The 13,220-nt window shown below is 51.2% G+C and overlaps 1 protein-coding gene across 4 annotated transcripts in view; it reads left to right on the forward strand.

The window, feature by feature from the left end:
• Window positions 1-13,220, forward strand: part of ADAMTS14 (ADAM metallopeptidase with thrombospondin type 1 motif 14) — an 87,633-nt gene that overhangs the window by 67,115 nt on the left and 7,298 nt on the right. For 3 of the 4 annotated variants that reach the window (XM_010339289.3, XM_010339288.3, XM_003928632.4), the window contains exons 15-19: window positions 706-786; window positions 5,468-5,631; window positions 7,132-7,300; window positions 7,770-7,902; window positions 9,536-9,743. In XM_010339289.3, the coding sequence (XP_010337591.3) occupies window positions 706-786; window positions 5,468-5,631; window positions 7,132-7,300; window positions 7,770-7,902; window positions 9,536-9,743 (755 nt within the window). Of the gene's footprint in view, window positions 1-705; window positions 787-5,467; window positions 5,632-7,131; window positions 7,301-7,769; window positions 7,941-9,535; window positions 9,744-13,220 lie in introns of those variants that run through there. The other variant, XM_039478388.2, reaches the window with a different exon arrangement.

Consider the following 13,220-nt stretch of genomic DNA (forward strand, 5'->3'; position numbering starts at 1 on the left):
CAAGACTGGACTGATAATCTTCTTTTTCTCTCTCCTTTCTCATTTTTTTCTTTAAACCTGCAGCACTTTCTGCTTTGAATTCCTGGTATCTTTGAATTTCTTGACTTTCCTCTCTACCTCCAATCTGACCAAACTTGCTGTGCAAAAGGACCAGATATCAGTCCTTCACACTTTAGTATAAATGGGGCCTATTTCCTCTTGGGAGATGTTACAGCTTTGCCTCACCTTTGATTGTTGTGGGGAAGGTTGGTGGCTCTGAGAAAGCCTTGTTTCCAGGCCTTGGATCAGGAGGGCCATGTGGGATCTTCCTCAGGATAGTCATGTAGGGTCTTCATGGCCTTTATCATTTAAATCCCATCAGTAGCAAGTAGTTTAAGGTGTGAGAAGAAACAGAGAGAGAGTCAGAGGAGCAAAAAGTGGGGGGAAGGGCAGAAGTGAGAAGGAGAGGAAGAGGGTCAAGAAAGAGGGAAATAATAGCAGCTCTGTCACACACAGAGGCCCTTACAGGACACGTCTCATTCCACCCTCCCGGCACCCTCATAGAGAAGGCGTCATCCTCAGTTGACAAATGAGGATTCAGAGGTTCAGAGAGGTTCTGTGATCAAATGAGATGTTCCTGGATACCCAGTGGGAGAGTGGGGGTTGCTGGGCAGTGGGACCCCCAGCTTAGAATGCCCACAACTTCTGGACCCTCCTGTGTGGCAGGAGCCGCCAAACTGGTGCAGATCCCGGCGGGTGCCAGGCACATCCAGATTGAGGCACTGGAGAAGTCCCCCCACCGCATTGGTGAGTGCTGGGGTGCTGGGAGGGGACAGTGGGGCCCTAGGCCTGCCCTCTGATTTGAGGGAACTGGGAGAGCAGACGGCCAGATTCTAGTTCAAGCGGAATTATACTAACTTGAATAATGGGCAGAGACCCCCTGTTCATTTTATTTTTAAATTTATGCTGCATGGGTAACCCATTCCATGGTTTACATTTCAGAAAGTCTGAAAGTGGACCTAGTAAAAGAGTCTCCTTCCTACCCCACTAACCTGGGGACAGTTTTCTTCCCTAGGGGCAACTACTGTTAATAATTTCTTGTGCACATAGAAGGCTGTTAAAGGAAAACCATTTTCACATAGTGTATCAGTCAGCTTTTGCTGCCTAACACACCACTCCCAAAACTTAGTGTCTTCAAACAGTAATTACTTCTTAGCTCACGGTTCTGTGGGTCATCACTTTAGGCTGGGCTCTGTGGGGTGGTTCTTCTGTGAGTCTGCCTGGACCGACTCATGCAGATGTCCCCAGCTGGCAGGTCTCCGGGAGCTGGTTGGTCTAGGATGGCCTCACTCACATGTCTGGTGGTTGGTACTGGCTGTTAGCTGGGGTCACGAAGGTGCCAGGGCCATGTCCTCACCAGGCTGACCCAGTATTATTCACATTATGTCTGTCACATGGTCCTTGGGAACAGCTTGTGTCATGTTTTCTAATGTCCCATTAGTCTAAGTCACATGGCCAAGCTCAGATTTAAGGGGTAGAAAAATAGATTAACTTTTGATGGTAGAAGTGGTGAAGTTACAGTGCAAAGGGGGCATGCACAGAGGAATAGGAGGAAGGAAGAGTCATTCTGCAGTCTTCTGCACTGGCTCTTACATTATTCTCATTATAATAATACTTAAACACCAAGCTGCTAAATGAGGTAATGCCTTAATGCTTGTACCAGTTACCTAACTATGAAGCGAGGCTGGTTTAAAAAGGAGAACACCACAATACATTAACCAATTAAGGACATTAATATAATGTGAGAGATGTTTTGTTACGTTTTAGGCTGTCAAAAAATTGACACTTCCAGAGAGGGGAATCCATAGAGAGAATAGATTAGTGACAGCCAGGGGCTGGGGAAGGAAAGACGCATGACGACTAATGGATATCAGGTTTCTTTTTGGGGTGATGAAAATGTTCTGGAATCAGACAGTGGTGATGGTTGAATCTACTTAAAAATCAGGCCGGGTGCAGTGGCTCACACCGGTAATCCCAACACTTTGGGAGGCTAAGGCAGGCGGATGATCACTTGAGCTTAGAAGTTTGAGATCAGCCTACGGACCACGGCAAAACCCCATCTCTACAAGAAAATACAAAGTTCAGCTAGGTGTGGTGGCACATGCCTGTAGTCCTAAGCTACTTGATGGGGCTGATGCAGGAGTGTCTCAAAAAAAAAAAATCACTGAATCGCACATCTTAATTGAGTGAGTTGTATGGCGTGTGAATTATATCTCGGTTCAAACCTCATGAGCCTGGTTCAGAGCAGGGTCCCAGTGGCAGGTGGGCAGCAGTCTGCCTCTCCCACACTGGGCAGTGGCATCTGTGTTCAGACCCCTTTGCAGTGAACATGCGGGCCACAATGTCCCTTCGAAATGTCACAGAGGCCCCTCTTGCCTATTATGTCTGCCAAGTCACACTGCTTGGCACCAATTACATCATAAATGGAAACACAAAACACGTGTGTCTTGGCAGGCTCACATCACACACAAGTGCTGCCATTCGTATTTTTAGATTATCAGCAAGATAGTAATTTGTAAATATCTTCAAAGTTTCCGGGATAACTTGCATTTTTTGGAGGTTATCCAAAAAATAACCACATCACACACAAGTGCTGCCATTCGTATTTTTAGATTATCAGCAAGATAGTAATTTGTAAATATCTTCAAAGTTTCCGGGATAACTTGCATTTTTTGGAGGTTATCCAAAAAATAACCACAGATGTGGATAACCACATCTGCACTGGCACCTCCCCTTAGCACAGCTGCAGGGGGTTCCTAAGCTTCTGTTCTTGAAGGCACCTGAAAGGGCATTGTCCCAACAGGCAATTGGCCCAAGGGGAAACCGAGGCCCAAAGTAGCTTGAGGGGCTCTGTATGCCCTGATTGATCCAAGAGGGGTGCGAGCAGAGCCAGTCTTGGCCCAGGTGTCCTGCCTCCCAGCCCCGTTCCCGTGCCAGCCATGCCACTCTACCACAATAGTGCCCCCTGTGTGTCACCACTTACGACCACAGCGAGCCCAGGTTAGAGGACTTCGGTTCAGGCAAGTCCAGCCCACTGTGTCTGCCTGGCTGCGGGGAATGTGCTGGAATTAGGGGCTCGGGAAGGGAAGGGACAAGGAGAGAAAGGGCATCTATTCCAAGAAGAGGTGGAGCTCACTGGTACTACATTCCCTGGGGATGATTTCAGAACATTTGCAGGCCCTGGGATGCCTCAGCCAGCCCCTTTTACCCTCTGCTGTCTCCAAAAATCTAGTCCTTTGATCCCCACTAGTCTTCTGCAGAGGTCACGGCAGCGCCTGCTAGCACCCGGGGTAGGCCAAGCACAGGCTTGCTTGCCTGTTGATTGGGTGAGTTCCCTGATGGGTTAGACTTTTCCTGGGAGCCCGGTTGGGAGAGTGAAGCAGGGGCAGCCCAGGAGCTAAACTCTGAAGTTGGCACAGGTTGTGTGATTGTGCAGGTGTGAGGTGCACAGTGGCCTTCAATGAAAACATGTGTATATATGAGTGTGTGTGCATGTGTGTGCATCTGTGTGCATGCCCATGTAGGGGTGTGTGTTCCCAACAGGACACATGTAGAGGCCCGGGACAGGTAGTAGCCCTGGCAATGAAGGCAGAGGCTTGGCCCGTTGTCATTAGACTCTCCTGGAATTGGGGACATGGACTCTAAAAGGAAGTGTAGGGAAGAGAAGGAGAACTCATGCTGTTAGTATCTCCCGTGCGCTGGGCCATGAGCTGCCACTTTTCATGCATTATCTCAGTTTAGTGAGCCTCATGGCCATCTAGGAATATTGTTATCCTGCTTTGCAGTTGAAGGAAACTGAAGCTCAGAGAGAGGTTGGGTATAGACCAGGTTAGTTGTGGAGCCTGGATTTGGGACTGGGTCTGGACAGTGGAGAGTTTATGATGGTCCACCCACCACCGTCTGAAATGAAGGGTGCATAGTCAGGGCTCCGCTACAATGAGGTGCGGGAGTGGTCAAGGGCAATGGGAGGATTGGAGGCTGCCCGTGGCCTGAGGAGCTGCCCAGCATTAGTCTAGACCGTCCGGAGCCACTGGGGATCAGGGAGCCTGAGGGTGAGGCCTGGAGGCAGGAGCGAGGGGCATCTCTCCAGTAGCCTCCCAGGAAGAGGCGAGGCTCCTCATTTTCTGCTTCCCTTCCCTACCTCCCACCCCGCCCCCACACTACTGCTGTCTCTCTGGGGGCCTGGGCTCTGGCCCAGCTCTCACTGTGTATCCAGGACACTGTGTATCTAGGAGCTGCTGATTCCTCACCTGTACTAACAACAGCCAAGCCCTTAGGATGTCTTTAAGGATGGAACTGAAACAGTCGGCAGAGTGACTGGCACATGGTTAATGTTCTCAGATCCTTAGCTCTTATCTGACAGTTATGACCATTTAAATCTATTCCAGGTGGGAGCTCTGTGGGCCCCTCCTCCTGGACATCCCAGGGCTCTGGAGCCTTTGCCCTCCCCACTTGGCTAAGGGGCTTGAGTCTCAGGCTGCTGGGTCCTAGGAAGTCCAGGGTGGCCAAAGGCACCACTCAGGGCCCTTGGCCGGTGTCAGACCTACATGTCTCCTACCCACCTGCCTCTCAGGGTCTTTGGGTAACAAGTTGTGAGTTACTCACCGACTGGAACATTATGGGGTAGGCAGTTGTGGATTTTTAAAATCTCTGCCTCTTTGCCAGGCCCTGTGCTGGGCCAAGAACACCAAGGTGGAGATGAGCCAAAAGGCTTCTGGGCGAGGCGTGGCATCTGCAATCACAGTCGTGCCAGAAGTCCGGCACTTTTCTGGTGGTCTAGCAACAATGCCCCTGTGCGTCACTACTTACAAGCTGGTTATGTTTATGAACTCTCCTCACTGTCCTGAGAGCCTCAGTCGTGGGAGGCAGGCATTGTCATTATCCTCCTGGGGCAGCGGCAGCCCTGTGAGCTGTGCACAATTATCATTCCCATTCTCGAAATGGTGAAACTGAGGCAGCACAGGGAGGGTTGAGTAGTTTCCCCATCATCAATCTGACTCCAGAGCCCATACTTTTAACCTCTACACTCTGCTGTAGAAATTCTAGGGAGAGCAGATTCCCTGAGGACTGGGTAACCAAAGAAGGCTCCCTGGAGGAGAGGGGATTATGCTGAGCCTCAACTATGGGTAGAGATTAGACAGGAAGAAAGGAAGGCAGTAAGGGTGGGAGGAATGGTATGCACTATGATCCAGAGACAGCGACAATAGTGTGTGTGTGTGTGTGTGTGTGTGTGTGTGTGTGTGTGTGTGTATTGGGGGTGTGGCGGGGAGTGTGTTGACCTGTCTGACTCGGGAGGGTTTGTGTGGGGAAGAAAGGGAGGTGGGCAGGAGCCGAGATGGCTCACTGGAAAGCCTTGAATATCACATTAATGGCCCACCCCCGTGAAGGGGAGTAGAAATCTGTGTGACCCTCTCCCCACACCGGCCAGTGGTGAAGAACCAGGTCACCGGCAGCTTCATCCTCAACCCCAAGGACAAGGAAGCCACAAGCCGGACCTTCACTGCCATGGGCCTGGAGTGGGAGAATGCAGTGGAGGACGCCAAGGAAAGCCTCAAGACTGGCGGGCCCCTGCCTGAAGCCATCGCCGTCCTGGTGAGCCCCACTGTGCTCGGTGGCAGCCCCTGCCCATCCCCCTTGTCCCCTTAGCTTACTACGTCTTCTGCCAAGCCGGCATGACACCATTCTGGTGTCTTTAGGAGCCTGGGTGAGGGCAAGGCACCCTCCATCCTGGGGTCAGCTCCTCATTTGCGCTTAAAAGCCTGCAGGATGGCAAGTGAGGATGAATAAAGAGAGTTGTCTCCTCAGTGTCAGACCCCAGATACCACATGCAGGGAGCCTGCTCTCTTTAAGGCAGTCTTGGAAATGGAACGTGGAGGGCGGTTGGGCAGGGCTGGGTCTTCCTGGCATAGTCCCACATCTGGGTGTATCATAGGATGGCTGGCAAATGAGTCCAGGAGTAGCTTCCTTGGGCCTTTAAGGCGGTTGAACCAGGGGCTCCAGCCTCTTGAAAAGGGGACAAGGCTGCTGTCCTGACTGGGACCCACCTCTGCCCATACCCCACTTCCTAGAGCATGGGCCAGGGCTTGTGGAGCAGGGATTAACCCAGCAGACCAGACCATGAGGAGCTCTGTCCATGGTGCCCTCAGCACTGGCTGGTGGCAAGGATACCTTGAATGAGCTTTGTTCCTGGTGTTACCCTCACCAACTGTGGGGCTCCTGGAGGACAGGCTCTGTGGCCTATTGATGTCAGCATATCAATTCAATCCAACGCATATTTTTGACTCACCTTATATTTGTTGATCCCCCATACATCTATGGCCAGCTGATTTTCATCAAGTGTACCAAGGGCATTCAATGGGGAAAGAATAGTCTCTTCAAAATATGGTGCCAGGACACCTGGATATCGACATGCAAAAGAATGAAATTCGACCCCTTCCTCACACCATACACAAATATTAACTCAAAATAGATCAAAGACCTAGATATAAGAACTTAAACCCTATAACTCTTAGAAAAGAACAGAGAAGAAAATCTTTATGACCTTGGATTCTTAGATATGACAGGAACTAAAAGCATACACAGCAAAAGAAAAAATACATAAATTGGACTTCATCAAGATTGAAAACTTTAGTACATCAAAAGACATTATTAAGAAAAGGAAAAGACCACCTGCAGAATGGGGGGAAATACTTGCAAGTCATATATTTGATGAGGGTCTAGTATCCAGAGCATCCTTATTAACTGCCTTCTAGAGCCAGGCAGTGTGGTTGCTGCAATGAGCAGAACAGACAGATCGACAGACAGGTGGCCCTGCTCTCCCGTCAGAACTTAGATCTATGAAAAGGAAGAGCGTTCGTAGGTGAACTGGCTGTTCTTGGGCCTGGCACACGCAGGTGTCCAGTCTGAGTTTGTTCCATGGTGGCTGGTCTGAATCCAACCTCCCACTGCACCCCAGCCACGCTTGGCATGACCTCATCCTAGCTTTCACAGATTCTGCTCTGACCCTAAGGCTTTCTCTTTGGCCCCTCCCTCCCAGTGCATGCCAGCCTTGCTTGCTTCTCCGGTCCTGTGCCAGTCCCCATCTCCCCTCAGGTGCTCCCCCCAGCTGAGGGTGGCCCCCGCAGCAGCCTGGCCTACAAGTACGTCATCCATGAGGACCTGCTGCCCCTCATCGGGAGCAACAATGTACTCCTGGAGGAGACAGACACCTATGAGTGGGCGCTCAAGAGCTGGGCCCCCTGCAGCAAGGCCTGTGGAGGAGGTACCAGTTCCCTGACCTGCTGGTGCCTTATTAGGGCAGCCTAGGGTCTCTCGAGAGGCAGGGGTCGGGGGGCTGACATTGTCTCCATTTGATGTGTCCCTGCTTATGACTCAGTTTCTCCTTGAAGATCTCCAGTGTGTGAAAGCCCATTTTGGGCAGGGCCTTTGGGATGGGGCTGGGGGTGCTAGAGCAGTATCTGGGCAGAGCCTCTGCCCTAAAAGGGCTCACCCACTGTGGGTGGTGACAGACAGCTGTGGAGACAGACAGCTGCCCAAAGCCACCTTCTCACCAGTTAGATGGAGCTGATCCGGAAGGCATCCTTCAGAAAGTGATGTGGGCAGGCGGAGGCATAGGCACAGAGGGAGGTGGGATTGGCTCTCAAGGCTCCACGGGTACTGCCCTTGAGGCCCCAGCAGGGCGATGGAGGGCCTGGCCAGACCAGACCCACGGCAGCCTGCCTACCCCACAGGGATCCAGTTCACCAAATACGGCTGCCGGCGCAGACGGGACCACCACATGGTGCAGCGGCACCTGTGTGACCACAAGAAGAGACCCAAGCCCATCCGCCGGCGCTGCAACCGGCACCTGTGCTCCCAGCCTGCGTGAGTGCTCCCGGCCTGTTTGAGTGCTCCTGGCCTGCGTGAGTGCTCCCAGCCTGTGTGAGTGCTCCCAGGGAGGGACAGGGAGTCTGGTTCTATGCCAAGCCTGGGCCCCAGGCAGCATGGCTGATGAGCCTGCTCCCCTCAGCACTGGGTTATGGAGACACGACCGTATAGACCACACTGGTTTCAGTGTTTCTGGGCTCCAGGCCCAGGCCAGGATGCTGACCTCTACCTCTTCTCGGCCCGATTGTCAGGAGTCCAGGGACACGGCTCAGCCTGCCAGCCCCAAGCCATGATCCAGCCCCTAATTGGGATTTCCTGGCTTGAGTCTACATGCTCTTCTGAGCACAAGGATGACCCTGGGATTATTTGGACAAGAGCCTTTGGGGAGAGGAGAGAGCTGTGCCTGTTGGAGGACTCACGGCCAGGCCTCTGAACCTGTTGCAGAGCCAGCGCCAAGGCCGCCTCAGTTTCCACCAGGCTTCCCTAGTACACCCCAGGCAGACCAAGGCTGAGAGCAGCTGGCTGGGAGAAATCCACAGAGGGCTTTTTCCATCTTCCTGCTTCTCCAGGAGTCCTCCCTGCTAGGGGCAGGGTGCTGCCTGGACCTCATCAGCTGTTCCCTTGGGCTGGGGGAACCCCAGGGAACCCTGATATGATCAGGGGCCGGGGCGGGAACTGATAGCCAGCACTGGAGGCTGCTGTGGCCTCCCTGTCTGTGCCCAGGCCAGGCCATGATACCCAGTTCCTTCTCTGCCCAAGACGGCTTCATTACCAGCCCTCTGTACTTCTCCTTTGCTCATTCCTTTGTACTGTTATTCAGACTGCTTTTCCCAAAAATGCCTGTGGTCACAGAGCATGCAGGCTTAGCTCTGCCTGGGCTCTGCCTGGCAGGGGTCCCCCAACCCCAACCCCTTTGGGGTTTTAAGGAAGAGGTTGACTTGGGAAACCTGCCTGGAAGTGCCCTGGTTTGCTAAAAGTGGAGGAGCAGGGGTTGGGGCTCTCCCTCCCTCCATCCCCACCAGAGCAGTTTTGTTTCCTCTAGCGCACCCAGTGGGCATGTGCTTAAGGTGCTGTTGGAAGTTGCTCTGTGGATAAAAGACACTTGCAGGCCACCAGCATAGCTACTCGGTGCTGAAGCTCTGTGGGTGATGGTGGTGACAGTAACAGTGCTCTTGTCCTAGGAGCCCCTGGAGGTTGGGGGATCTACCATGAAAGCGTGGCTTTGATCTGTTTTGTGCTCTGATGTTTCTCAGCACCCAGGACAGAGCCTGCACCAGTATGCACTCAACTGTGTATGAGGCTTTGAAGTGATCGTGATGTAAAGATGGGGTAACTGAAGCCTGAGGCTTAGAGGGCTAATAGCTTGCCCAAGAACATGCAGGGTGCTAGAATTTAAATACGCATCATACCTGCTTTTCAGATGAGACATAGCAGGAGGGAAGAGTGCCCTCCCCGAGGTCACATAGCCGGGGAGCTGCAGAGCCAAGTGGACAGTTGTCCTAGGCCTCAAACATTCTGAAGCCCAAATCCCCTCTCTGGCTCCTGCTTGTAGCTGTCTGGGGATGGGAAGTGTCCCCTGGGATGATGTGTCCTCTTGGTCTCAGCTCCTTTCCTCTCACTCTGTTTCCAGGTGGGTGACAGAGGAGTGGGGCGCCTGCAGCCGGAGCTGTGGGAAGCTGGGGGTGCAGACACGGGGGGTACAGTGCCTGCTGCCCCTTTCCAATGGAACCCACAAGGTCATGCCGGCCAAAGCCTGCTCCGGGGACCGGCCTGAGGCCCGACGGCCCTGTTTCCGTGTGCCCTGCCCAGCCCAGTGGCGGCTGGGAGCCTGGTCCCAGGTGACTTGTCCTCAGGAGGTGGGAGGGGCTTGGGGAGGAGGTGGGTCTGACGGATTTTTTTGTTGCTCCCTGCAGGCAAGAGAGTTTCTGGCTGAATTGCTCCCCCTACGGGGAATCTAGTTTTTCTTAAAGAATAGCTCCCGTGCACCCTGTGAGTCTGTGTTAGGCCTTTGCGTTCATTCATTACCACCAGTAAGCTTCATACAATGCCAGAAGGCATGGGTTCATGTCCCTGTGCCCCAGATGAGCAGACTGAAGTACACTCTTGCATTCCAGAAATATTTGCTGAGCACTAGCTATGTGCCAGACCTTGTACTAAGAATGTGGAAACCCAGCATCAACCAGACAGAGCTGAGTCTTGCCCTCATGCAGCCCACAGTCCTGTGAGGGAGACGTATTAGACCATCAACCCACGGCTAAGCACTGACAGACTGCAGTCGGAGCTGGGTGGGGTGTAGCGGGGCAATGTGGTGGAGGATGGAGGGTGGTCAGACAGCTTCCCCGAGAAGGTGTTGCTCAAGCTGAGACCTGAGGGACAAGCTACAGGAAGAGACCAAAGCAGGAACAATCTTACAGAGTTCCAGAAACCAAAAGGACAGTGGGGCTGGGAGGGATAGGGGCTTCCAGATAACACTGGGGAGGCAGGTGGTGATAGAGGGGTAGGGGGTCCATGCTACAGGGCTTTGCAACGAGTTTGCATTTATTCTAAGAGCAATGGGAACCCAGGGCAATACGAGCTCTAATTTCAGTTTGTAAAGATCACTCTGGCTGTGCTGTGGGAGGCTGACTGTTAGGAGATCAGGTAGCAAAAGGGAAAAGTAAGGCTGCTTAGTTATCTGGTGCTCTGTGGCTTAGACCCTGGAAGTTGCCTCGGGGAAATTGCCTCAGGGAAATTGTCTTGGATTTCCTTTTAAATCCTCATTTGTTGTGAACGTTGGAAACCTCGCCAAGTGAAACAAGCCGGTGTGGATGCAGTGACTCATGCCTGTAATCCCAACACCTTGGGAAGCGGAGGCGGGCAGATCTTTGGGAGGTTGATGTGGGTGCATTGCTTGAGCCCAGGAGTTCGAGACCAGCCTAGACGACATGGCAAGACCTTGTCTCTATAAAAAATTTAAGTTAGCCGGGTGTGGTGGTGTATGCTTGTAGTCCCAGCTGCTCTGGAGGCTAAGGTAGGAGGACTGTTTGAGCCCAGCAGGTCAAGGCTGCAGTGAACTATGACCATGCCACTGTATTCCAGCCTGGGTGACAGAGCAAGACCTTGTCTCAAAAGAAAAAAATAATTCCAGACATGTAAGGACAAACACTGTGTGAGGGCACTTTGCTAGTGATTTTCAGGGGCTGGGGGAGGGAGAATGGGGAGTTAGTGTTTAATAGGCACGGAGTTTCTGTTGGGAAAGAGGAAAATGTTCTGGAGACAGATGGTGGTAATGATTGTATAACGATGTGAATGTGCTAATGCCACTGAACCGTACACTTAAAAATAGTTAAGATGAGGTGGGTGTGGTAGCTTACCCTTGCAATCCTGGCATTTTGGGGGGCCAAGGTGGGTGGATTGTCTGGGGTCAGGAGTTCAAGACTAGCCTGGTCAGCATGATATAACCCCATCTCTAATAAAAATGCAAAAATTAGTTGAGCGTGGTGGCGTATACCTGTAATCCCAGCTACTTGGAGGCTGAGGCAGAAGAATCGATTAAACCCGGGAGGCAGAGGTTGCAGTGAGCCAAGATCATGCCATTGCACTCCAGCCCAGGTGACAAGAGCAAAACTCATCTCAAAAAAAAAAAAAAAAAAAAAAATTTAAGATGGCAAACTTTATGTAGATATTACCCCAAAGTATAAAGCCTCATTTGATCACAGTGATGTTTATTGTAATAGCAAAACTTTAGGACATATGCTAAATGTGTATCTATAGAACACTGGACAAAAATTATGGTCTGTCCATATAATACAGTACGATACAACAAGAAAAATGAACAAGCCTGAACTGTACTCACCAAAATGGATAAGCCTCTATTAATAGAGAATACATTTAGGTGAGAAAAAGCCCTTCGGTATGAAGTACAAAAGCACTTCCAATGGATGCCATTTACTTAATGTTTAGAGTAGGCCCCTACATACTGTTAGCAGGGTATCATCACATCAGTTGACTGCCCCAGGGCACACCATGTAGTGGATTGCAACAGGGGAGTTTGCTAGAGCACAGTGCAATTTGAAAATATGCTGAGATGCTCTTTTATTAAAGCTGCTGGTGGCATGTGGATAGCGGTTTGTGAATAACTCCGTATTTTTCTGTATGCTTCAAATATTGCATTATGAGTATTTGTAAAGAACCAGAAATCCACACACAACTCATGCATTTTATCTGACGGCATAATATATAGCTTCATTTATTTTGACGTAAAATAGAAAGATTGCTGGTCTTCAAAGGACCCCATAGATAAAAGCAACAGAGAGATGGCAGACAGTGGAGGATACTGGCCCTGTTGCAATGAGAAGAATATAGAGATGAATTTCCAAATTTAACTTTTTTTTTTTTTTTTTTTTTTTTTGAGACGGAGTTTCGCTCTTGTTACCCAGGCTGGAGTGCAATGGCGCGATCTCGGCTCACTGCAACCTCCGCCTTCTGGGTTCAGGCAATTCTCCTGCCTCAGCCTCCTGAGTAGCTGGGATTACAGGCACGCGCCACCATGCCCAGCTAATTTTTTGCACCTTTAGTAGAGATGGGGTTTCACCATGTTGACCAGGATGGTCTCGATCTCTTGACCTCGTGATCCACCCACCTCGGCCTCCCAGAGTGCTGGGATTACAGGCTTGAGCCACCGTGCCCGGCCCCAAATTTAACTTTTATTTGGGAAGTAAGAATTGCAACTCAAGGCATACACAGAGACGACGTAGTCTTCAGTATGTCCAAAGAACAAAGGAAAGGTTGGGGATTTTATTAGAAAGGGACATGGTATGTATTGTGTTGAACACAAACTCATTGGCACTAGACGAACTTTGGGAGCTGGCACGCCCTGGCAGTGAGTGACGGTGTATGTAAAACTAGCCCTGGAGTCACAGCAGGTTGTTTCAGCAGCTGCTAGATAAAACTGGGCTTGGAATTACATCAGCCTGTTTCAGCAGCCGGCTTTGTGGAAAATTTGATTCTTGGAGCAGGTGCTAGGTGCCCTGAGTGCTTTTTCCCCGGTCCCTCAACTCCGATTTCGCTGGGTGTGACAAGAATGACCCTACTCATACAATCAACTTTCACAGCCCCTTGTGAGACTGAGTGAGCAGTCAGGAGCTGTTGGCTGCTGTTTGTAATGATTCATCCTGGGAGGATGAGCCCTGTTTGTCTCGTAGTTCTGTGGGGTCCCATGATCCTTGGGTCTCAGTGGTCACATGCTCCAGGGTGTGAGGTAGGGTCCTTCAAGTTCCTCTCCTTTCAGCTAGTTAAGGCTATGGTTAGCGCCTAAAAAATGACCGAGTCACAAT

The sequence above is a fragment of the Saimiri boliviensis genome, chromosome 12 (assembly GCF_048565385.1).
Source record: "Saimiri boliviensis isolate mSaiBol1 chromosome 12, mSaiBol1.pri, whole genome shotgun sequence".
Classification (NCBI taxonomy): domain Eukaryota; kingdom Metazoa; phylum Chordata; class Mammalia; order Primates; family Cebidae; genus Saimiri; species Saimiri boliviensis.